The sequence below is a fragment of the Myotis lucifugus genome, unplaced genomic scaffold (assembly GCF_000147115.1).
Source record: "Myotis lucifugus unplaced genomic scaffold, Myoluc2.0 scaffold_112, whole genome shotgun sequence".
Classification (NCBI taxonomy): Eukaryota; Metazoa; Chordata; class Mammalia; order Chiroptera; family Vespertilionidae; genus Myotis; species Myotis lucifugus.
This window is the reverse complement of record NW_005871160.1, coordinates 1,764,010-1,787,975: the sequence shown is the minus strand read 5'-3', so window position 1 is coordinate 1,787,975 and position 23,966 is coordinate 1,764,010. Positions and strand designations below refer to the sequence as shown.

At 43.4% G+C, this 23,966-nt stretch overlaps 1 protein-coding gene across 8 annotated transcripts in view; it reads right to left on the bottom strand.

The window, feature by feature from the left end:
- Positions 1 to 23,966, bottom strand: part of CCDC149 (coiled-coil domain containing 149) — a 101,446-nt gene that overhangs the window by 65,301 nt on the left and 12,179 nt on the right. For 7 of the 8 annotated variants that reach the window (XM_023757730.1, XM_023757738.1, XM_023757734.1 and 4 more), the window contains exon 2: positions 80 to 241. In XM_023757730.1, coding sequence (XP_023613498.1) covers positions 80 to 241 — 162 coding nt within the window. Of the gene's footprint in view, positions 1 to 79; positions 242 to 18,299; positions 18,322 to 23,966 lie in introns of those variants that run through there. The other variant, XM_023757735.1, reaches the window with a different exon arrangement.

Here is a 23,966-nt window from a genome sequence, read left to right as displayed (position 1 = left end):
TTTGAGGAAACGGCATGTTGAAATGCCCCCTTTCTATCTTAACCAGGGAACAGGAATGCCACGGTGACATCATACGTACGATCAGCTCTCGGTATTTCTTCTTCAGGGACTGGTGGCGTTCTCGGAGCTGGTTGGCCATGAGTTTGTACTGGTCCCTTTCCTGCTGGCATGTGTCCAGCTCCTTGGAGAGGATCAGCAGGGCCTCCTTTTTGCTCTCCAGCTTCCTTTTGCACACCAGGTACTGCAAAAGAAGTCCAAGCAACTGGTCAGGACCTCAACAGGACTCCATTTACCATACCCTGCAGGCTTGTTTTGTTTGTTTGTTTGTTGTTCTGTTGCTTGTTTTGTTTTTAGAGAACATATACCCAGAAGCATTTGTCAGTAACTGACATAGGCACCTAAGGCTGGGACAGTACCTAACCTATCCCTCAGGACAGAACCTAAGCTTTGGATGCTCATGAACTTTGGCAAACTGGGTCAGATAAAATCATTCCATTACAAATAAGTAAAACAGTAGAATACTTTAAAAAAATTACATAGCTAAACAGATAGCTGGACCCCAATTATTTTTTTAAAAGGATTTCTATATCCAGATAAGATTATGTAAAATTTTGTTAAAATTTTACAAAATGATATACACAGAAAGACACTTAATAAGACATTTGTATATCACTAACAATTGTTTCTTGGTAGCAAAATTATTTGCATGTTTTAAAAATTTTATTCTTTTTAAAAAATATATTTTTCTTGATTTCAGAGGGGAAGGGAGAGGGAGAGAGAGATAGAAACATCAATGATGAGAGAGAATCATTGATCGGCTGCCTCCTGCACACTCCCCACTGGGGACTGAGCCTGCAACCCCTGCATGTGCCCTGACGGGATTGAACCATAACCTCCTGGTTCACAGGTGGACACTCAACCACTGAGCCATGCCGGTCGGGCTAAAATTTTTATTCTTTATGCTTTTCTATGCTTTCTAAATTTTCTAGACTAAACTCATATGGTATCTATAATTTAAAAAAACACAAAAATATTATTTAAAATAATTTAATTGAACCATAAATCATTGCAATAGATTGCACCTGCCCACACAACACAGCAGACATTTTCTCACTTTAGAATTTTGGTTCACATATTTGACCAAGATATACACAACTTCTGTGATTCCAACGCAGCCCCTCCTACCAGAAACCAATTTTACGAACTAAGTATTTTAGCCACATTTGGAATTATCCCCAAACAGTCAAGTGTACCTTATGGAAACTCTTTGTCCATCCTTCTCCCCACTCCCCCCACTGTGACCCACCCCCACGTGACAACCACCCAGCACATGGGCCAGCATGAGCCCTGACCAGGACTTCTTTACTTTCATTGGCTATACCGCACCGTCTGGTGTTATTCACATATGTGAAATGTGGCACTAAATACCTTTTGAATTTGCCCCGTAAAAGACCAAATTCAGAGCATTCATGAAAACAATTTATAGTTTCATTATACACTCTGACATGAGCACTTTGTCATTGTGGACGCTCACACAAAGAAGAGAGAATCAGCACTCCCGAAACATTTGAGTCAATGCTCTTTTATGGACAAAAAGCATTACTCATATAGAGAGCTTGCTCAGAACTGACTTTGTTAAGTTCAATTTTAAATAAATGAAAGGGGAAAAAGAGAGTTTTGTGCATTAGCACAATTTTTTTTTCCTTAAAGAAAAAAAAGTAATTGCTTGGCTTCCAAAACAAAGGGGAGAGAAAAGCCATTCTGAGACAGATTTGAGTTCTAAGGGAGGACACTTCCACCTTGGATGAATCTTATTCCTGGCAGTAATGAGGTTGGAATCCTGCCTTAAAATGTCCTGGATTTTAAGACTTTGACATCCTCTTCATGGAGGCAAAATGGTTCTGTTGCCACAGTGATTTCTCAAGAGTAAAATCCCCAACGAGTAAATATCAAAGGCAAGTGGCTCAGAAACCTAAGCTGCAGTGTCCTAAGGGAGGTATTGAGATTTCACAGGAAAAAAATACCGTTTACACACAATTGAACAGACCTGCCCTTGTGCCTTCGGTTCTTTGCCCGTAATCAGCAGCGGTGGTTGCTGATTACAAATCACTGCTATTAGTATTGGTGGCATCACGACAGCCACCTTTGTCCCTTCAATTTATCAGATCCAAATCTGAGGCCCCAAGGATACCCAGTGTCTTCCGACCTCGGGGAAGAAAATCCCAGTGGCGTGGAGACATGGGAAGGAGCGGTAGGCAAGATGAGTTGTAACATCCGGTCTACGAAGCAGAACAGGCCCTCGCCACCACTGTTGGCAAAGTGGAAACTCAAGTTCCCTAACCTTGAACTGCAATCAGTTAGGGTCCAAGGGAGAAACTGTTTCTCTCTCAGGGCCTGGTTGAAATGGGGCCTCGGAAGCTGTGGTGCCCACCCTTCCCTTAGGTCGACGGTACCTGGCAGAAAACAGGCAGAGGCCTCTGCTCAGACCCAGTGGCCAGGATTTGAGGAGCAGGACCATTGTAGTTCAGTTCCCCTCAGGCACAGAAAACAGGACAATTAGGACTCTACTAAAGGGTAAAAAAGCAAATGCATTCTGTGTAGATGATGAAGTCACACCAACGAAAGGGTGGTCTTTACAAAGCCAGGGTTGAACTGCTGTTTCCTCTGCTTACTATGGTCTACAGCAGTGAAGTTCAAAAATTGTAGTCCACGTCTATCATTTTTACCAGTAGAAGCTTAGGCTGACACCTCATTTCTAAAGCAGCTCAGAGGGGTGCTGCCCTGGCAAAGGTGGGACGCTTCCCCTGATGAGGCCTCATCAACAAGGAGCCCTGGAAAAGACTGCCCTGCACCATCTCGGGAGGCTCGTGAACATGCAGATTCCCAGGCCCAGCCCAGACCCACTGAATCGGAGTCAGGTGACTGGCTCAGGAAGCCCCACTGTTAGCACATGGCACAGGTGATTCTCACTCCCATCTACACTTTGAAAACCCCGGCTCAGGAGGCTCCAGCTTTATGGTGTCTCAAAAGTTAGAACCAACTACAATAGTCTGGAAGGACTGAGAAGCCAGCTGCAGTCCACAAGTTCAGGACCACGGAATGGTCTCAGCATTGTTCTGGGGTGTCTGTGCCACCTTCCGTAGCACAGAGGGGTTCTAAACAAGTACAAGCATTTCCCTAATAACCAGTGATGTTGATGTACTCCTATGTTCATTGTAGCATTATTTGTAATAGTCAAGACATGGAAACAACCGAAGTGTCATCAAGGGATGAAAGGATAAAGAAGGTGTGGTCCATGTACACAGTGGAATACTATTCAGCCATAAAAATGACAACACGTTGCCATTTGTGACAACATAGATAGATCTTGAGGGTATTGTGCTAAGTGAAATAAATGAGACGAAAAAGGACAAAGTCATTTAATTTCACTCTGAGACTATAAAATAAAAAAGTAACAAACGAACTGACAAAACAAACAAAAACAAATCATAGATATTGACAACAGAATGGTGGTTATCAGAGGGACAGGGGTGTGGGGAAGGCAGAAATGGACATGGGGTCAAATATATGATAACAGAAGGAAACTAGACTTTAGGTGGTGAACCCACAAGTGTATACAGATCTCGAATTATAATGTTGTACACCTGAAATTTATATGATGTTATTAACCAATGTTACCTCAATAAATTTAATTTTTTAAATGCCTAAGTATAAGCACAGACTATATTTCACTGCATCTGGCCAAAGACCCTACGTATGCAGAGTCTCAATGAAATAACAACAGGAGCCTCTGGGAGGAATGTGTTGGTGGGGTATTGGGGACAGGAACGGGACTTCTCACTCATTCTAAAATGATGATAGCTTAGTCCCTGTAATGACAGCTGTTAAAATGTCCCATTTCCTATCTCTCTAATTGGATACAACCAACCAAAAAATCTGGAAGGAAAGAAAAAGGCCCTAAAGATCCTCTTGTTGGAGCTCTAACCAATCAGCAAACTCGTTGATCTACTCCTCATCCTTAGACGGGACCAATCATAACACAGAAAGCGAGACCAGCCAGAGCTTGGGATGTTTTGGCTCCTAGAAGAGGATGAATAAGCGTAGATGATGGAGAAGGTGGATGGAGAGCAGTAACCACCAGGCAGAGCCAAGAGGCTTCCATCCCGATGTAGGTCTAAAGATGAGCTAATCCTGAACCACTGGGACCCCAGGAAAACCACAGAACACAGGTACAAAACCAACACACACTGCCTGGGCCTCAGTTTCCACATCTGGAATATGAAGGGGTGTTCCCAGGGTGACCTCCAATTTGAGAAACCCACAATTTCAACACCACATCCAATATGATTGGGGGTGAACAGTGTCAGGGAAAACACTGGGGGTGAGGGACTCCAGTCCAGGAGGTATGACTCACTCCAAGCACCCAGAGACCACCTGGTCTAGGACAGAGCCCGCTCAGTGAGTTTGAAAGATCATCCACGACAGTGGCAATGCCAGAATCTCAACATTGCAGGGCCTTCAGCCACCTTGTTGGAAGGGGTGCTAGACCTGTGTTTGCAGGAGCAGTATATGATAGAATGAGAAAAGAGTCAACATCAGTGCCTCTCTCCAATATTTCCTGTTCTCCTCTACTTCCCGACATGTGGAGGACCTGTCCTTCCCCATGGGTTTGAAGTAAGGCCAAGCCGTGTAAATTGCTTTATCCAAGAAAATGGGGCTGGAAGAAATATGAGAAATTTCTAGGGTGGAAGCACTTAAGAGTCAAGGTAAGAATCCCCAAGCTTTCTCCTCTGCTGTTGCAACAGCTGTGGAAGTATGTGTTGCTATGGAGGTGCCATAAGAACAAATCAGCCTGGAGCATGGAGCCAACACACAGGCAACTGCCCTGGAGAGTCATTTGGGTCCCCAGAGAAATCTGTGTGATCAGGAAATAAACATTTGTAGTGTTAAGTGTCAGAGATTGGGGGTGTTTGTTACCAGAGCATAACTTAGCCCATCCTGACTGGTACAGTTCATATCAAATAGTGGGAAGATGAAAGACTGGTGGAGGTTATATTTGCTCTTGCTCTGTGCTTCTGCTGAGTCACCACAATGGTGCTCAGGATGAACATTTTCACTGTTACTATCATTATTAAAAAAAACACACACACACAAAAAACAAAGTTTTGTGACAAATGCTTTTTATATATGATCAATCACCTTTCGTCCTCACAACATAATGAGATCATTTTATAAATGAGAATGTGGATCTTAAAGAGTTAAGTAATGTGCCCAGGGATTGGCAGACCCAGAATGCAAACCCAGGTCTTTGTAGAGCCAAGCCTGTGAAACTCCAATTCTTGACAAACTAAACATTCTATGCCCACCCCGCAAAGAAACTCAGAATATTCCTGGAGCTGGTTACTACACGGAGTTGGTCGTCCCAGCACAAAGAAGCTAAGGAAGGGCACTTTTGAATGTGGTTATTTTTTAGACCTAGAACAAACGGGTAAAACCATTATAGTTTCACCCAACCCCCTCTCTCTAAAACTAGTGGGCCTGCCTCTCCTTCCCTCAGATTCAAGGCCTGAAAGAAGAAGGGGGAAAACCCACAAAAGAACCTGCAAGCATCTGTCCCCTCTGCTCCTTCTGAGGCAGCCAAGCGGAAGCAATGGGTTTCCATCTACGTGTAAGAAATGGATAAGACCAGAGGACCTCACAGAGGAACCATAGAGCTTCCCCCAAAAGCTGCTTGGTCGTAATGGGGGCTTTTCTATAAGCGATAGTGGGTCTCCATTATTCATTCAACAAATATTTGCTGGGTGTCTTCTATGTGTTAGGCACTGAGCCAAGCATTGGTCTCCTAAAGGGATAAAGGTTCCTGTTGATTTTGAAAAGGAAAAAACACGGAACCCAGAGAACATTTTACTTCCACAATCCCTTATGGGTGTTTTTTTTTTTTTTTTTGGAAACCCCCAAATTTCTAAAAACTGCAACCATGTTCATACCCTGTTAATGACTTCAGCTGGTGTGAGAGTGTTTATGGTCCTTATGCCACTGAGTATGAATATGCATACATTTGCTGAAGGTGAATCAATGTGTTTGAGTATAGGCCGCTGCCCACGCCTCTACTGGGGATGATACAAGATACACAGTACGCTATCACATTTCCTTTCCGCCACCCAAAATTCCTGATCAGAAATATTCAGGGCCCAAGCATTCTGGACAGGGAACCCAACTTTTATTTGAAAGTCACCCTTGCAAATCCTACACAGTTTCAATGATATATGTATGACTAAAATCAAATCTTTCTCAAATAGTAATTGCCCAAAATCTAAACATGTATTACATGTCTACTTCCTCACGTAGTCCAAGAAAAACTAAAAGTACATCCCAGTCCTAACCGGTTTGGCTCAGTGGATAGAGCGTCGGCCTGCAGACTGAAAGGTCCCAGGTTCGATTCTGGTGAAGGGCATGTACCTTGGTTGCAGGCACATCCCCAGTAGGAGGTGTGCAGGAGGCAGCTGATTGATGTTGCTCTCTCATTGATATTTCTAACTCTCTATCCCTCTCCCTTCCTCTCTGTAAAAAATCAATAAAATATATATATTTTTAAAAAGCAGTGACTTCTAAAATAAATAAATAAATAAAAGTACATCCCATGCAGTAAACGTTAGGCTGCCGTCATGCTGAACTGCTATCCCACAGCCTCCTAATTTCTTTATTCTTTAGCTGAACATGAACGCTGGGGCTAGGAAAACCTCACAGATAACCCAAGTGACTCGCAAAGAACAAGGCTCCTGGCTGCCAACAGTCCATGACAGTGTTTTCCAAATTGTGGGTCATGATACATTAGTCTGGGTGATGAAATGAATTCAGTTGCAATCCTCATTTTCTTCTTTTTTTAACATTAATTTTTTTTTAATTTTAGAAAGAGGAAGGAAGGGAAAGGGAGAGAGAAACATCAGCCCTGGCTGGTTTGGCTAAGTGGGTAGAGTATCAGCCCATGATCTGAAAGGTCCTGGGATTTGATTCCAGTTAAGGGCATATACCTCAGTTGCAAGTTCTGGGCCCTGGTCAGGATGCATGCAGGAGGCAACCAATTGACGTGTCTCTCTCACATCAATGTTTCCCTCTGTCACTCCCTCTCTCTTCCACTCTCTCTAAAAATCAATGGGAAAAATATCCTCAGGTGAGGATTAACAACAACAGCAACAAAACAAGAGAGAGAGAGAGAGAGAGAGAGAGAGAGAGAGAGAGAGAGATTGATTTGTTGCTCCACTTACGTATTCATTGGTTGATTCTTGTATTTGCCCTGACCGGGGACTATTGGTGTATCAGGACAACACTCTAACCAACTGAGCCAACCCCCAGGGCCAATCTCATTTTCTTAAAAAATAAAATAAAATAAAATAAAGAAGATAGATAATAGACCAGAAAATATCAGCATGAATCCCATGCAGTAAAGGTAAGTATTGTCTCATGGAACTTTTTTTGAATATGTGTATGAGAATAAACACACCTATATGCCTATTTTCACGCATTTATTTCCGACTGCCATTGAAAAAGTTTGAAAACTACTATTTTTTAATAAGCCACTCTGCACGTGTATTCATTCAGCCAACAACTATTTAGTGAAAGGCACCAAGAGAGGCAAAAGTGAGGCTGGGGGGTGGGGGTGGGGCAGGGAGGAAAAGCTACAGGGATGAAAGGATGCTTGGAATGACTTTTGAGTGATGGTAGGTATAAAAGGCACAAAATAAAGGCCACTATGTAATGGAAATAATTAGCTGGTTCTTTGGGATTGAGGCACCACTCTGATTAATTAATACCTGCTCTGCCCATCTCCCTGAAGCGACTGTGAGCTTGAAATGAAAGGTGATATGCTACAATTTGGCTTTGTAAACTTTTCCAAAATTGCAAGTACTACTTTTATAGCATTTAAAGCTTATAAAACACTGTCACTGACACTCTCTCACTTGACAGTCAACACTATATGACAAGCAGGACAAAAACGTTTTCCCATTTTACAGACAAAATAGTGGAGCTTGTCTTTCTCAGAGGCACATAACTAACAACTGTCAGCTCAAACTAGGGCTCCTAACCACCAACCCCAGGCTCTTCTCACTATTCCATATTGATACCAAATACATTATTAGCAGTTCCACATATTACCTCTCTTGAGTCCAATCATATTTTTAACAAGACACTCTTAGAGATAATTGTGCAGCTACTGAAAGCAATGCATTTCAGTTCATAGCATTTCCAGGCCCTGTTTCGAAAACTGGCAGCCCCTTGGGGCCTTTACAGCCCTATTCCATCGGCAGGGGCTGAGGTGCAAGAGGTCCCCGTGGATCCGCTCATCCATCAGCCACCTCCACATCCCTGAGAGTCTGGTAGCTGACTGTTGGATGACAGGCTCATCACACTGGGGTCTTTGTCAGCTGATTCCCAGGTTTGAGACACTTTATTTTTCAAAGGGAACTTGCATGCGAAAGTTTGACGCAGGCCCTAGGTCTCGTCTCTTGGCTCACTCTAACCCTAGCTCCACCTCACTTCCATCAAGGGAATCTTGTTCAGTCCAATGGCCCTCACGGTTACTCTTTGCTGATTCCTCCCAGATCGATTCCATCAGTCCAGTCCTCTCACCTGCACGTCTTACTCTGACATCCAACTGTGTGCTTCCATCTGAACAGCTGAGAGGCACCTTACACGCAACCCTTGCTCTCCCCTCAAACCTGCTCCTCCCCAAATCTTCCCTCTTAGGAAATGGTACAAACCATGTTTGATTTTTTGTAAAAACCTTGGAGTCATCCTTGTCTCTTCTCTTTCTCTCCCAGCCCTCATCTAATTCATCAGCAAAGCCTATGGGCATTATCTTCACAAGATATATTGGATTAGAATACTTCTCACCCACTTCCAGCACGATCACCCTCATTCAAGCCACCATCGTCTCTGATTGGGCCTCCTGCTTCTACCTCCTACCTCTACCCACCTACAGTCTATTTTCCATGTAGTAACAAGAAAGATGCTTTTTAAATGAAAACGGTTGGCAACCTGTGGTAGCTCAAAATGCCCCGTGGCCACCCATCACATTTAAAACAAAATCCAGTCCTTCCACTTGCCCTGCTCACCACTCTCCACCCTCACTGAACTCCTTGCTAGTCTTTGACCACATCAAGCCCATTCAGGGCCTTTGCACTGCCGTTCCGAACCTCTGCTTGGGTAGTGTGGCTTGTTCCCTGCCTTTGTTCAAATCTCTGTTGTAATGTCTTCTTCTCAGGAAGCTTGTCCCTCAGACTCTCAATCCCTTAGTTTTCCTTCATAGCACCTATCACTTGACCTTGAGTGATAGAATTATTGGTTTATTCTCAGTATCTCCCTCCCTATGGCAGCAAGGACTTTTTCCTTCCACATCCCCAGCGCTGAGAACAATGCATGATACATAGCTGGTGATCTATTTAAAATGAATGAGAAATCTTCATACATCATCTTATTATAGCCTCAACATACCCGAGACACGTGGTATTGTCCCCATTTTACAGACTCTCAAACTCACTGCTATTGAAGACTTTAGGAATCATCTAAGCCAGGACGCTTATTCTACAGATGAGAACATCGGGACTCAGAATGGTAGACTGACTTATCCAAGGCTGGCTGGTAGATTCCAAAGCTAAAACCTAAACTGAGGATTCTTCTCATTCCAAGTTCAGTATTCTTTCCATCCTCCCTAAGTAAGGTGCACATTCCTGCTAGAGAGACATTCATGCCTAGAGACTTACAATGGTGCCTGGCACATTTTTTATAGTATCATAATTTTTAGTGTAATAAAATAGATAATAAGTAGCCTGGTCATCATTTACTAATAGTATGCTAATACCATAAGGAGATACAAAGCTCCCAGAACAGAGAAAAAAAGCAGTTGGGAGTAATAGTTGAGAACATGGCAGAGGCGCTGGAATGCCTGAGTTCAACCTTGGCTTTGCCACTTACTAGCTATGTGATCAATTACTTAGCTTCTCTGAGACTCGGTTTCCCCATTTGTTAAGTGGTATAATTATTGCACCTTCCCGGGGCTGATTAAGAATGAAAAGAAGTCATTCATATATGCAAAACATTGAAAATAGTAAGTGCTGTGTGCATATGGTTATTGCCACCCTTTTTACCACTAGGAGAGTGATCGGAGCTTGGCAAAGAAGTTATTCAAAGAGCTGGACGAAGATGTGCACATTTGAAAGGAATCCCAAAAAACAAGTAGAGGGATTCTTTCTGTTTGGAGGTGAGGGAAGTTGTGACAGGTGGCAGTGACAAGAAAACAATACTCCTGGCAGGGAACAGCCACAGCAAAGCACAAAGGTGAGACCCCAGAAGACACACTGTCGGAACAGTGAGCACTGTGCTGGGCTGGCCTCGGTGGAGGGTGTGAATAAAAGCTGCGCGTGATGGAGCTGGGAAGAGATAGACGGTGGCCAGGTCAGAAAGGGCCTGGAAGGAGTTCAGGCTTTATTCTTCCAGCAAGTAGGAGTCTCAAGGGTCTTCGACTTGGGGAGTGACATTAAGAGTCTTTTTAGGAAGACAGTTTCATCCTGGCAGCATTGCAAAGGGGAGACTGTTCCATGATGTGACCGCTGCCTGTCCCCACGTTGGACCTGGGCCAGAATGGAGGTTGTTTTCTGCAAACGCCCCTGAGAGATTGTCTGATCATAACTGATGCTCATTCTGACATAAGTCAGCACCACTCCCCTATCTTCTGCCACGTGCTGGTTCCTGAAACTGGTTGTTGTCCTGACCTGATCAAGCATGTGAAGTGACTTCCCACACCCAAGACCATTTCCCCTCCCCCCCTTTACCCATATCATTCTTGGTGACTGCCAAGCGTGCATACATAGTAATCCACTTTTATCTTGCAGCCGCCCCAAGACATGCTTGGTCTGTGAGTTTCCCTTAATGAAGTCCATTGATTACTAGACTGGAGCGGCCAGCCTCTTTCTTAGGTATTTCCCACCCTCTGCTTACGGGAGTAGATTTTCAGTCTCAGGGCTCCTACCTAGATCTATGTGTACTGACAGTCATGTGGTGTAAACTCTCTTGGACTATGTACAGCTTGGGTAGAATTTGTTGCCAAGCTCACATAGAGAGGGGAAGGTGGTTGGGTTTCAGGCCCCCCCCTCCCCCGTTTACAGACATACCTCTGGGTTCTGCAGTTGGAACTGATCTGCCAGGCCTATGAAGCATCACTGGCTGTGCTGTCTTTAATGTGGGGTCTGTTACCTCCTTGTCTAACACAATATTATTGGGCAGGTTGCTACCAGATGCATGCATGGGCTTAGCCTCAGCCAAGGCAGCTGGCATCAGAATCACATTAGTCGGTAAATGGGTCACGTGGCCACCCAACCACACCCCAAAGGGCTGAGCTGAGCAGGGCAAATCACAGAAAAGAGTCACTTTCTGGTCATTCAGGTGGGACCAAGGGATGCACACTCGATTCTCCTTATGCCTTTGTTTTCACTCTTTAGTCAAGGTACAAAGATGCTTGCCAAATTCATATGCAGTAGGGGCCAGAGATATTTGCTCTCCTCTCTAACCCCAGACAAGGGGGGGTTGGGATTTGTTTTTAGGACAGAGGAAGGAGAAAACAGGTCAGTATTTTTTGCAGGCACTGTTAGGAACTATAATAATGAGACCTTTATTTGATTACAACAGGAAATGCAGCAGCCACTACTTAGTGAACATATTAAATGCATGTGGCTACCCTATGGAACAGGCTGTATGATTAGCCCTGTTTTAGAGATGAGGACACTGAAGCTCAAAGAGGTCAATTTGTCCTTCATCCCAAAGGTTATATGCAGCAGAGCCAGGCCATTCTCTGCATACACCAATTAGGACCCTTGGGTTATAAGCAACAGTAACCGACACAGCAATCTATTGGGAGGATACTGGCACTCATAGAATTGGCAGGAGGACAGAGAGGTAAACTTAGAAACAGGTAGGCAGCAAGGTGACTCTAGAGGCTGGGGGCAGGACCAGGGGCTGCCAAGTCTCAGGGAAGAAAGTTCAGGTCAGAGGCCACCACACGGGGCAGAACTGAACTCCACTGTGACTCAGACCTTTGGTCTCTCTGCTCAAGGGTGTCTCCAACTGGCCCAAAGCAGATCATTGCCATCCTTTGGGGGAGGAGAAGACACCCAGATCATGTCCCTCTGATCTGTCCCTCCACACTGTATCTGTGGTAACACCCTCCCAATTGGGGTGCAGTTGAGACAGAGAAATCAATGGTGGGAAGAGAACAATCAATGTTCACCAAAGTAACCTAGGAAGGCCCATTCTATTGAGCTTTCTCAACCTTGCTGATGTTCCCCTTCTAGTGGTTCATGAATAAAGGTGGAAAAAGAAACAGCGGCTATTTAATAACAATTCCTTTTATTTTAATTGATCTCAGCATCTCTATTAATCACACAGAGAAACACAGAGACAGTGAAGTTTACATGGCTGTACCTACTGACTAGAGAAAGGCAAAGACCAGACACCAGCTAGACTAAGTAATCAGTGGAGTTTAAATGGAATAAACTTGATAAAATATGCCCAGCTTTTGGCATATATACTAGATATCGTGAAATATTTTTATTATCCTCTCAGAAACAGTTTTCTTTTGAATTGCATTCCAATTATATTTTTAAAGCAGAGCTCATAACTCATTTGTCGATGTTAATTCACGCCCGCCCGCAAACACCATGAAGGTAGCCTTGTGCTTATCATCTTAAGAACTCCCAATCACAATTTTCACTACTGAGTGGCTTTTATCTACCCGTTTACTGTTATCTGCAATAAAGCAAGTCATAATTGCTACAAGGAAGATCATAATAATTAAATGACTATCTGACATACTACATTACTATCTGGATGGCTTTACAACCAGATAACTGCGGAGAGAGATGAAGGTAGCGGGATGTCAGGGAGGGGACCTCTCCGCCCAGTGACCCTCTCCATCAAACAGTGACTCGAGGTCCTTGGAGACTGGTACTGATGGGATCAGGTTGGCTCTCATTAACCGCTGCAAGAACACGGCCTGCCAACCCAGAAAGGTTTCTCTGTGTGACGATGAACACATGTGGCTGAAGGGTTCATGTTCAGGAGTAATTTACAAACTTATCAACTGCAGACTCACTCTTGAAGGTATTTCTTCCCTTGGCCCCCCCCCTCAACTTTCTACTCTGTTACTCCCTCTTCCTATCCCCCCTCTTTCCCCATCCAAGAATACCTGCTCCCCTAGCCAATAAGCATCTCCAGGGAAACAGGATTCAACAACCAGCGTAACTTCTCCAACCTCACCTATGTCACTCCCTCCATTCCTAGCACCCCTGCTCTGCCCTACCCAGTGATCTCTGGCCGGGGCCATCACGACAGCCTCCTCTTGCCTCCCTGCCTAATCCAGGTACCAGAATCTCTGCAAACCATCACTCTTCTTTAAAAATGCCTCCATTAAGGAGACTGGCAAATAAGAGCCCTTTAGTATGTGCCTTCAGTCGACCTCTCAGACTTTGGCTGCCCACCGTGTCGCCGTTTGTCCCACCTACAGCTACCCCACACCCGATCTCTCTTTCTTGTCATGTCCTGGATCCAGCTCACAAGTCCCTGTCTGGGAAGCCCTCTGCCACCGTTGGGGTAGAGTAAGAGCTAGCTCCCGGTGGCCCCGAGGCATTCTGGGTACACTTTGATTAGAGTACCATACACTGCATCACCACCACTTGCCCACCTGTCTGCCTCCCCACTGCCCGAGGCCTCTCTGCAGCCAAGGTCATCCACCTTTGCATTTCCAGAGCCAAACACAGCTCCTGGCCCAGAGTGAGTGCCCAACAAATATTTGAAAAATAAATACATTTCAGTTTTCACTAAACATCATGTTTAGAAGATGAAAAGTCCAGATATATAAACTCCATGTCTATAGAGAGGTCACGAGTTAACTCCTATAGGATCATCATCAAACGGCATTTGCCTTTAACATCATTTTATCCCTTAAAATGAGCACTTCCCTACAATACATGCCATATACTCAATTTGCCACCTTCATTTTTTAAAGTCTTGCAGAGTCACCACTCTAGATGGCATAGAGGACTTTCACTTGGAGATGCAGGTATACTTAACCTGGCCAGACTGAGCCGAGGCATCTGTTGCATAAAATGCCATGTGAAGCTAACCACACACTGGCGAGCATTACACTGAAATCCTCTGGCCCCCGGCAATCCCTGCCCCCACAACACACCTGGCCAGTGCCTTCGGGATGCATCTTTCCTGCCTGTGTCCATACCTCAGTCTCCAATTGTACAGCTTCCCGGGCATTTCCACAACCCTTGTCTAAATCTGTGTCCGCCTCTGTAATTTTTAGATAACACTTCAGCAATTTCAAGTGGGTAACTTAGTGATTCTAATGCCATTCTCTAAGATATATATTTTTAAATAATCTATCTTTCTCGGAGTCATCTTGGTGGGTTCCTCTCTCCAGTATTACTTTCGACAGGCAAACTTTGATTATTTGAATGCCCCAGGGGATGTGCTGAAATTTAAGTTAAGTGAGATTTCAGGTAATTGGAAGAGTTTATAATGTGAACTACAGTAGCTGGGGGGTATGTGGGATTCACTGACAGTCTTGGTTAACTGGAGTTTTGAATAGGGAAGGTTTGCCTGAATATCTATTTCAATCCTTCATTCCTGCTATTTCTCCTTTCCTCCCTCTCCCCATCTTCTCAGTCTCCTCTACGCTCTACAAAGACGGCACCTGCTCTTTTCAGGCCTGTAAAGAGGGGGAGGAAACGCAAGGGGAAAAGGTTGGCTTTCCTTCTAGTTGGCCATAACCAGGCTAGGAAGCCCCATCTCATTTGCTGAAGAGAGCGTATATTTTTAAAAATCATTGCGCCCAGAGTGAGTTTGCTGTCTTTTCACTGCAAGGCTGATCCGACCTTGCCTCGGGCCAAGATACTGATGGTGGGGCAAGCAATTCTGGTTTGCTTCAGAGATCAGGTGTTCAAGATGGAGCACTGAAATACCCAGGCACCTGGGGCTCTCCCTTCTCCATCCAGGTTGCCAGGGGCCTGGGATACACTGGATGCAGGCTACACCTCACGTTAACAATACGCACGTCTGCAATGACATTATATCACAGTCACGTGTGGCATGTAATGGCAGATCCTCTGGTCATTTCATTACATTATAATCCCATTCAGCTGCAGAGGGTTTTTCTTGTGGGCTGGGTAGCAGTAAAAAGCCAGCAAAGCATTGACAACTTTTGGTCAAACTGTCTGCTACAGCACCCTCTTGCACATCTACCAGCTCTTAGCCTCTCCAGTCTGCCTCAAACATGGCGAGGCAGAGGGGATCTGGGACAGTGCCTGCACTCTATAGATGGGGGCCTGAGAGGCTTACAGGGTAGCATCTGCCAAACTAGCACTGACTCCTGGACTGTCCTTCAATATGAGGTGTTCAGGAGATACAGAGACAAAGGCACCACTAACAGAAGCAACTGGGCTTAGAGTAAAATGTGGGTTTCACTGCCATCACCTTCCACTGGGCACGAAGCCACTCACTCCCTCTGCGCTGCTCCCCTTTTATAAGTGATCACATGATAACCATCATCATTTGGGGGCTATTTGGTGCCCAAAGATGACTTAGCATTTCACATCCATAAATCATTAATCCTCATCACAATCCCAAATGGTAAACTTATTATTTCCTTTTACAGACCAGGAAACCAAGGCTCAAAGAGGTGAAAAAAGAAAACACGCAGCTTGTGAGGACAGAGGTGGGATTTGAACCCAGGCCTGTCCCATGCCCTTTCTGCCAGTGCCCTGCCTCTCTCACGGAAGAGTCTAAGGATTCTGTAAGACGTTGCATATAAAAGAACACACACACACACACACACACACACACACACAATAAATCCTAAAGGCACCAATTTCATTATCACAGTAATGAAAAGAACTGTGTCAGTTCTATTCAAAGAAAGAAAATCTCCATTTCTAAGTTTGCCAACAGACCCTGCCTTCCTGAAAAGTATCTTCCCTCTGCTGGGATGAATAGTTCCTTGAAAGGGCCAGAGTGCTCAAGGGGAAGATTCAACTCAAGAAGCAGCACTTGTGGGAGTACTCGGAGCTCCCACCTCTCAGATACTCGAGTCAGGTGCAGATACTCTACGCAAGGAGATGTTCATCCCAATCCGCCCCAAAAGGCAGTCATCTGCAGACTAGAGATCTTGAAATCAGCCATGCAAATCCATCACCACTTTAATTATCCAAGTAAATAGCGCTCTTATCGCCATAGGCCAAGATTCTCATCAATCTCAATCATTACAGCTCTCCCAATGATTCTCTCCGGATGAGAACAGCGGAGTCACTGCTAAAGGGCCATGTGGGCCCAAAATTCCGCCTGCGGGATGAAGGTCTCCCCCCTGAAGCTGGCGGCTGGGAGCTGTTTTTTCCCTCTCTCTACATTTTGCTCATATTTTTCTGAGCACCGTTAATTTGCTCCTGCACTTCATCTTCGTCATTCTTACTTTCTCCACCAACTCCAGGCAATACTGATTAGTGAGAAATTTTCCTCAACAAGAACTGTCAGTTCAGAACTCAGCCCCACAGCAAAAAGTCAGTTGGAGATTCATTCCGGAACACAGGTGGGTGTGCACTCCTGGTGATTCAAATCCTCCGAGACTTCCAAGGACAGGCTGAACTGTAAACACTTCTTAAGGTGGGGACTCTGTCCAGGTCTGTTTCTCTGATAACTGTGCACATGAGTTGATTATGTTAGCGAGAGGCTCCCATGGGTGGCCTGAGTTAATTATGGCTTTCAGGGAAGATGGCAAAATCCTCATTGGCCACACATCACCAATGGACCTCAAGGCAATATTGGGCATGATTTTACTTGCTTTCCTTGATGGGCCATTTGTCTACAACCACCACTACTTCCATCATCACCATTCACCAGGAGAGCATTTTAATGCCAATAAAATAGGTTGCTCCATTTTACTCTTCCCCAACTACAGAATTAAGAACTGACACTTTAAAAATTCCTTGGGGGAGGGCACACAGACATCACTGCTGCAGCTAATGTTAATGTTTGGGCATTTCTCTTTTAGTAAGAGAACTCGATAATAATCAGGATCACTATAGATAGTAGCATCAAGAGGAAGTGTTAAGTATAGGAGCAGGCTGACCCTCTAAAAGGAGATGAAATTTCAGAGGCAGAGAGATCTAAAAGGATATGAGGGCAATGGAGGTTCCAAGTAAGACCCTGAGCTCGGATATCTAATGTTCCGGGAGTCCAATCCCTGCCATGCCACATCTTGCTCAATGACCTTGAGCAAATTAATCTATCTCCTGCTGAGCCCAAAACCCCTGATTTGGAAAATGAGGACCATGGTTGTATCTATATCATAGAGTGTGTGAGAAGATTACAGGAAATAATAAAACAAGGTGTCTAGCCCAAGTAACTGGCATGTAGCTGGCATTTACTAAGAAGTATCTTCATTGTTGTCATCACCATCATCATCCATAACCATCATCTTCATAGATTCATCAGGATGGGGTGCTATTCACTTTGTGTGGGAGGGAACGAACACTAGTTACAAGTCCTACTTAGGAAAGTCCCACCAAGCCTCATGGGCCCAGATTCCAGATGTGACCATGGAAGCATCAGCCAAAAAACAGATGGTAGACTCTTCTACCTTTGACTGTGTACTGTCACTGCTGCCGGGATTTTACACACTGGATCCTCACAAAGAGACCCTATGACATAGGTCCTACTACGATCCCTACATACATATAAAGTGCTGGAAGCAGAGGGGTCCTGGGGGACTTCTAGAACGTTTCCTTCAGGAGAGGGCACACACTTGTTCATGTCTTCCTCCTTCCTGCAATATATTAGTCCATAAAACGGAAAGCCACACTCTTGGAATGGAGTGGCCGACCAGAGACACTGAAGGTACCTGGAATCCTGACAAACTGTGAGCTGCCACATTGGCCCTGCCTCAAAGTTAGTGTTCTTGAAAGAGACACAGATAACTATCACATTTCAGCCACTGTTGTTTTTAATATCACATTAAAATGAATCCTAAATAATATACCAGTATCCCCAAACAACTGATATGGAGGAAATTTGGCATCTTATACTGCAAGATATGTACTTGACTTCATATTAGAACCCTTTGTCACCACCGACAAGTGACATCAAATATCTATGACACAAAAGTGTAGAAGTATTATATTAAAGTATTAAATAGAGTTTAAATGAGAGAATATGTTCATTGTGGCTCCATAATTCAAAATGTATACTACCTAAAAATGAGCATTTCAGGTTGGTTGATCCATCCATCCATCCATTGAGGCTGTGATAGAGTAGAAAAAAACAGGCTTTGGAATCAGGAAAGCCTGAGGTTCAAATCCCAGCTCCCGCATTGCTCACATATTCCCTTTCGTTTACTTGCCATCTCTTAGCCGTACTGACCACAGCTATAAAATGATGTAACTCTCACTGCCTCCCAACGCTATTGTGAGGAATAAATGAAATCACACATATAAAGCATCCAGCACAGGACACAACACATTATAAAACGACTCAATAAAATGTTTTATTTTTCCTTAAAATATGCGCCTGAACTGAACATTATATGAAAAACGCTTCATGTTGTGCCTGGCACACAACAAGTGCTTAAGAAATGGAAACAGTATAAGACAAACTTTACTGCTATCAATAGTAATATTAATACTAAGAGTAGTAGCAGCAATTAGAATAATGTAGTAATAGTGGTAGTGAAATAATCAAAATCTAAACCAAGAGAGTGGAATCCAGGGAAGTTTCCAAATGTGCGTGGCTAACGCCTACATAATCACGACTTCACTGCTCAGCATTGGGTAGGAAAGTGTTTCTGGGAGACGCGTGGAATTTCTCTCCTGTCAGTGCCTTCACGAATGATTCCAGTAACCAAGACGACTATTTGCTTAGCTCTCTAATGTCACCTAAAAGAACCTTTCTCTAAACCCAGGTGTTTAAATTGTCCAGTGAATTTCTCTCCTCTTTTAAAAATAAATTTTTAAATTGATTTCAGAGAGAGAGAAAGGAAGAGAGAAAAAACATCAATTTGTTGTTCCACTTATTCATGCATTCATTGGTTGATTCTTGTATGTGCCCAATGGTGGATTGAACCCACAACCTTGGCATGTCAGGAGGATGCTCTAACCAACTGAGCTACCCGGCCAGGGCCTAAAAATGAATTTAAAAATATATTTTTTTTATTGATTTCAGAGAGAAAGGGAGAGGGGAGAGAGAGATAGAAACATCATTCATGAGAAAGAATCATTAATTGGCTGCCTCCTGCATGCCCCACACTGGGGATTGAGCCTGCAACCTGGGCATATGATCTGACAAGGAATTAAACTGTGACCTGGTTCATAGGTCAATGCTCAACCACTGAGCCATGCCAGTGGGGCTAAAAGTGAATTTTTTAAAAAGAAGTTAAGGGAGGACCCAAATTAACAAAATCAGACATGAAAGAGGTGAAATAACAACCGACCCCACAGAAATACAAAGGATTGTAAAAAAAAAAAATACTATGAACAACTCTACTCCAACAAACTAGACAACCTGGAGGAAATGGACATTTTCCTAGAAAAATATTACCTTCCAAAACACAATCAGGAAGAATCTAAAAATCTCAATAGGCCAATAACTATGGAGGAAATTGAAGCAGTAATCAAAAAGCTTCCAGCAAACAAAAGCCCGGAGCCAGACAGCTTCACATGGGAGTTTTACCAAACATTCAAAGAACTAAAACCTATCCTCCTGAGATTAATCCAAAAAATTCAAGAGGAAGGAACACTTCCAAGCTCATTCTATGAAGTCAACATTACCCTAATCCCAAAACCAGATAAAGACAACACAAAGAAAGAGAATTACAGGCCAATATCCCTCATGAATATAGATGCCAAAATCCTCAACAAAATCTTAGCAAATCGGATCCAGCAGTACATCAGAAAGCTCATACACCATGACCAAGTAGGATTTATCCCAGGGATGCAAGGATGGTACAATATCCACAAATCAATAAACGTGATATACCACATAAACAAACTGAGAGATAAAAATCACATAGTAATATCAATTGATGCAGAAAAAGCATTTGACAAAATCCAACACCCTTTGTTGATAAAAACCCTCAGCAAAGTGGGAATAGAGGGATAATACCTCAACATAATAAAAGCCTTATATGACAAATCTACAGCCAACATCATACTCAATGGGCAAAAACTAAAACCATTTCACCTAAGAACAGGAACAAGACAGGGATGCCCACTTCCACTCCGGTTCAACATATGTAGTACTAGAAGTGCTAGCCATAGCAATCAGACAAGAAGAAGAAATAAAAGGCATCCAAATTGGAAAAGAAGAAGTAAAACTGTCCTTATTCACAGATGACATGATACAGTACATAGAAAACCCTAAAGACTCCATCAAAAAATTATTGGACTTAGTAAATTAATTCGGCAATGTAGCAGGATACAAAATTAACATCCAGAAATCGATGGCACATTTATACACCAATAGTGAACTTACAGAAAGAGAGATTTAAAAAGCAATCCCTTTTACCATTGCAACAAAAAATTAAGATACCTAGGAATAAACAACTAAGGCGGTAAAATACCTGTACTCGCAAAACTACAAAAGGTTGAAAAAAGACATAGAGGAAGACATAAACAAATGGAAGAACATACCGTGTTCATGGATTGGTAGAATCAACATCATTAAAATGTCCATACTACCCAAAGCAATCTATATATTCAATGCAATCCCCATTAAAATACCAATGACATATTTCACGGACCTAGAATGAACACTCCAAAAATTCATATGGATTTTAAAAAGACCCCAAATAGCTGCAGCAATCCTGAGAAAGAAGAACAAAGTAGGAGGGATCTCAATACCAGATATCAAGCTACATTACAAAGACACTGTCCTCAAAACTGTCTGGTACTGGCACAAGAACAGACAGATAGACCAATGAAATAGAATAGAAAACCCAGAAATCAACCCAAATCACTATGCTCAATTAATATTTGACAAAGGAGGCAAGAGCATACAATGGAGTCAAGACAATCTCTTCAATAAATGGTGTTGGGAAAATTGAACAGATACATGCAAAAAAAATGAAACTAGATCACCAACTTACACCACACACAAAAATAAACTCAAAATGGATAAAAGACTGAAATGTAATATGGGACACCATAAAAATCTTAGAGGAATCCACAGACAGCAAAATCTCAGACATATGCTGACGCAATATCTTCACCGATACAGCTCCTAGGGCAATTGAAACTAAAGAGAAATAAACAAATGGGACTACATCAAAATAAAAAAAACTTCTGCACAGCAAAAGAAACCATCAACAAAACAAGAAATCCCACTGCATGGGAGAATATATATATTTGCCAATAAGGGTTTAATCTCCAACATTTACAGGGAACTCATACAACTTAACAAAAGGAAGATAAACCACCCAATCAAAAAATGGGCAATGGAACTAAATAGATACTTTTCGAAAGAGGACATACAGAAAGACAAGAGACATATGAAAACATGCTTAAAGTCACTAATCATCCGAGATATGCAAATCAAAACGGCAATGCGATACCATCTCACACCTGTCAGAATGGCTATCATCAACAAATCAACAAATGATAAGTGCTGGTGAGGATGCGGAGAAAAAGGAACCCTCGTGCACTTCTGGTGGGAATGCAGACTGGTGCAGCCACTGTGGAGAACAGTATGGAGTTTCCTCAAAAAACTAAAAATGGAACTCCCATTTGACCCAGTGATCCCACTTCTAGGAATATATCCCAAGAAACCAGAAACGCCAATCAGAAAGGATATATGCACCCCTACGTTCATAGAAGCACAATTAACAACAGCTAAGATTTGGAAACAGCCTAAATGCCCATCAGCAGATGATAGGATTAGAAAACTGTGGTATATCTACACAATGGAATACTATGCTGCTGTAAAAAGGAAGGAACTCCTACCATTTGCAACAGCATGGATGGACCTGGAGAGCATTATGCTAAGCAAAATAAGTCAGTTAGAGAAAGAGAAATATCACATGATCTCACTCATTTGTGGTGTATAATGAAAAACATAAACTGATGAACAAAAACAGATTCAAAGACAGAGAAGCATCGATCAGACTGTCAAACCTCAGAGGGAAGGCAGGGGAAGGTGGGGGGAAGGGGGAGAGATCAACCAAAGGACTTGTATGCATGCATATAAGCCTAACCAATGGACACAGACACTAGGGGGGTGAGAGCATGAACTGGGGGGGGGGGAGGCAGTGGGGGGATAAGGACACATATGTAATACCTTAATCAATAAAGAATAAAAAAATAATAAAAAAAGAAGTTAAGGAATGGGAAGAAGTCACACCCTAAATTTGCTGTCCTGTGAAAATCTTTGTACCATGTGTGAGGCTGTAGGATGCCCTATCCAGCACATGGAGCGGTCAGCAGGATGTTCAGCATGACACACGTGCACTCAAAGAAGCAAGCAAGCCAGGGAGGGCACAAGCAGGCCTTGCAAAAAAACACACAGGAAAACCTCCAGGCACTGGGCCTGCAGCCTGTTGTAGAGCTAAATAGAACCCTGATCAGACGTCTGGGCCTCCTGATGGTGGGGAACAATACAATCAGTATTTCTAAGACGTGCTCAAAGCCCAACAAATGGCTAGCTTGTCAATACTTGGACTCTAGGCTGCCATTATGACTGATGATTGTGAGGATAATGACAACGAGCTAGCGACATGGGGCCGTTCACTCCTTATTGCTGAGTAGGCAAGAGAATAAAAACAGCATACACTGACAGAGTCAGAGTATGGTTACCTGGGAGAGGGTGACAGGAAAAGGACATGCAGAACCTCTGGGGAACTGGGAATGTTCTGGATCTGGATCTAGGTGGTGGTTACACAGACGCACACATGTGTGAAAAAGCATTGAGCTTTCACTGTGTGCATTCACTGTACGTATGTGAGCCTCCATACAAATAAAAACATAAAATAGCTTATGATATAAACTCAGTTTTAGAAATAAAGCCATGAGAAAATGTCTGACAGATTATGCACAAAAATATTAACAGCAGTCAGCTCTGAGTACTGAAATAATTTTTCCCTTTTCAATGTACCTATAGTTTCTAAATTTAGGGGGTGCAGTGAATTCATATTACTTGAATGTTTCAAGTTAAATCCACTATGACCTAAGGCTTTATCATCTCCAGGTACTACCTTTGGCTACTCACTTTTCTTCCCCAACCATAGATTCAGTCCATTACAGGCAGGGCCCCCACAGCTACCTAAGGAACCCCTGTGCTGGGGGTGAAGCAGGAGGGAGTGGGGCAGTGGGTGAATCCTTGGCACTGTTAGACTCTCTCACAATGGGGCTGGGTCACACCCGTCTGCCTACAAAGGCAGAGGTGGTATCCTGATTGTCCTTCAAGATATGGTCTCATCCACAGGTCTCCCGACACCACTTTCGCTCAACTTCCAGCCCATATAGAAGTCTGGGCAGAAATCTGAAACTGGACCCCAAAAGTCTCTCTTTCAGCTCAAGGTCTTGGGTTTAGAGCGGGGCCGACTGATGTGAGTGGCAAAGGGTCTGTACCCAAGGCTCCGGGCGGGAAACACACCTATCTGACTTGAAATGAAAAGGCTGAGCTCCATACACTCGCTTCTTGCCCAGTGACTATAAAGGAGGGCTTGGCTTTCCATGTATTTGCCTACTAACTGAGGACCCTACTCCTGCTCATCCTAAGGGGCAAGGAGGTCATGGGGACTAGATTAGGAATGCAGAAGAAGGTGGCAATATCCTGCTGCACTTTGTACTCCAACTTTTAGCAAAGTGCCTGGGACATTGTCTTCAATATCAGGAGAGGAAAGTCAAAGGTAAGGAGTTGTCTTTATTATT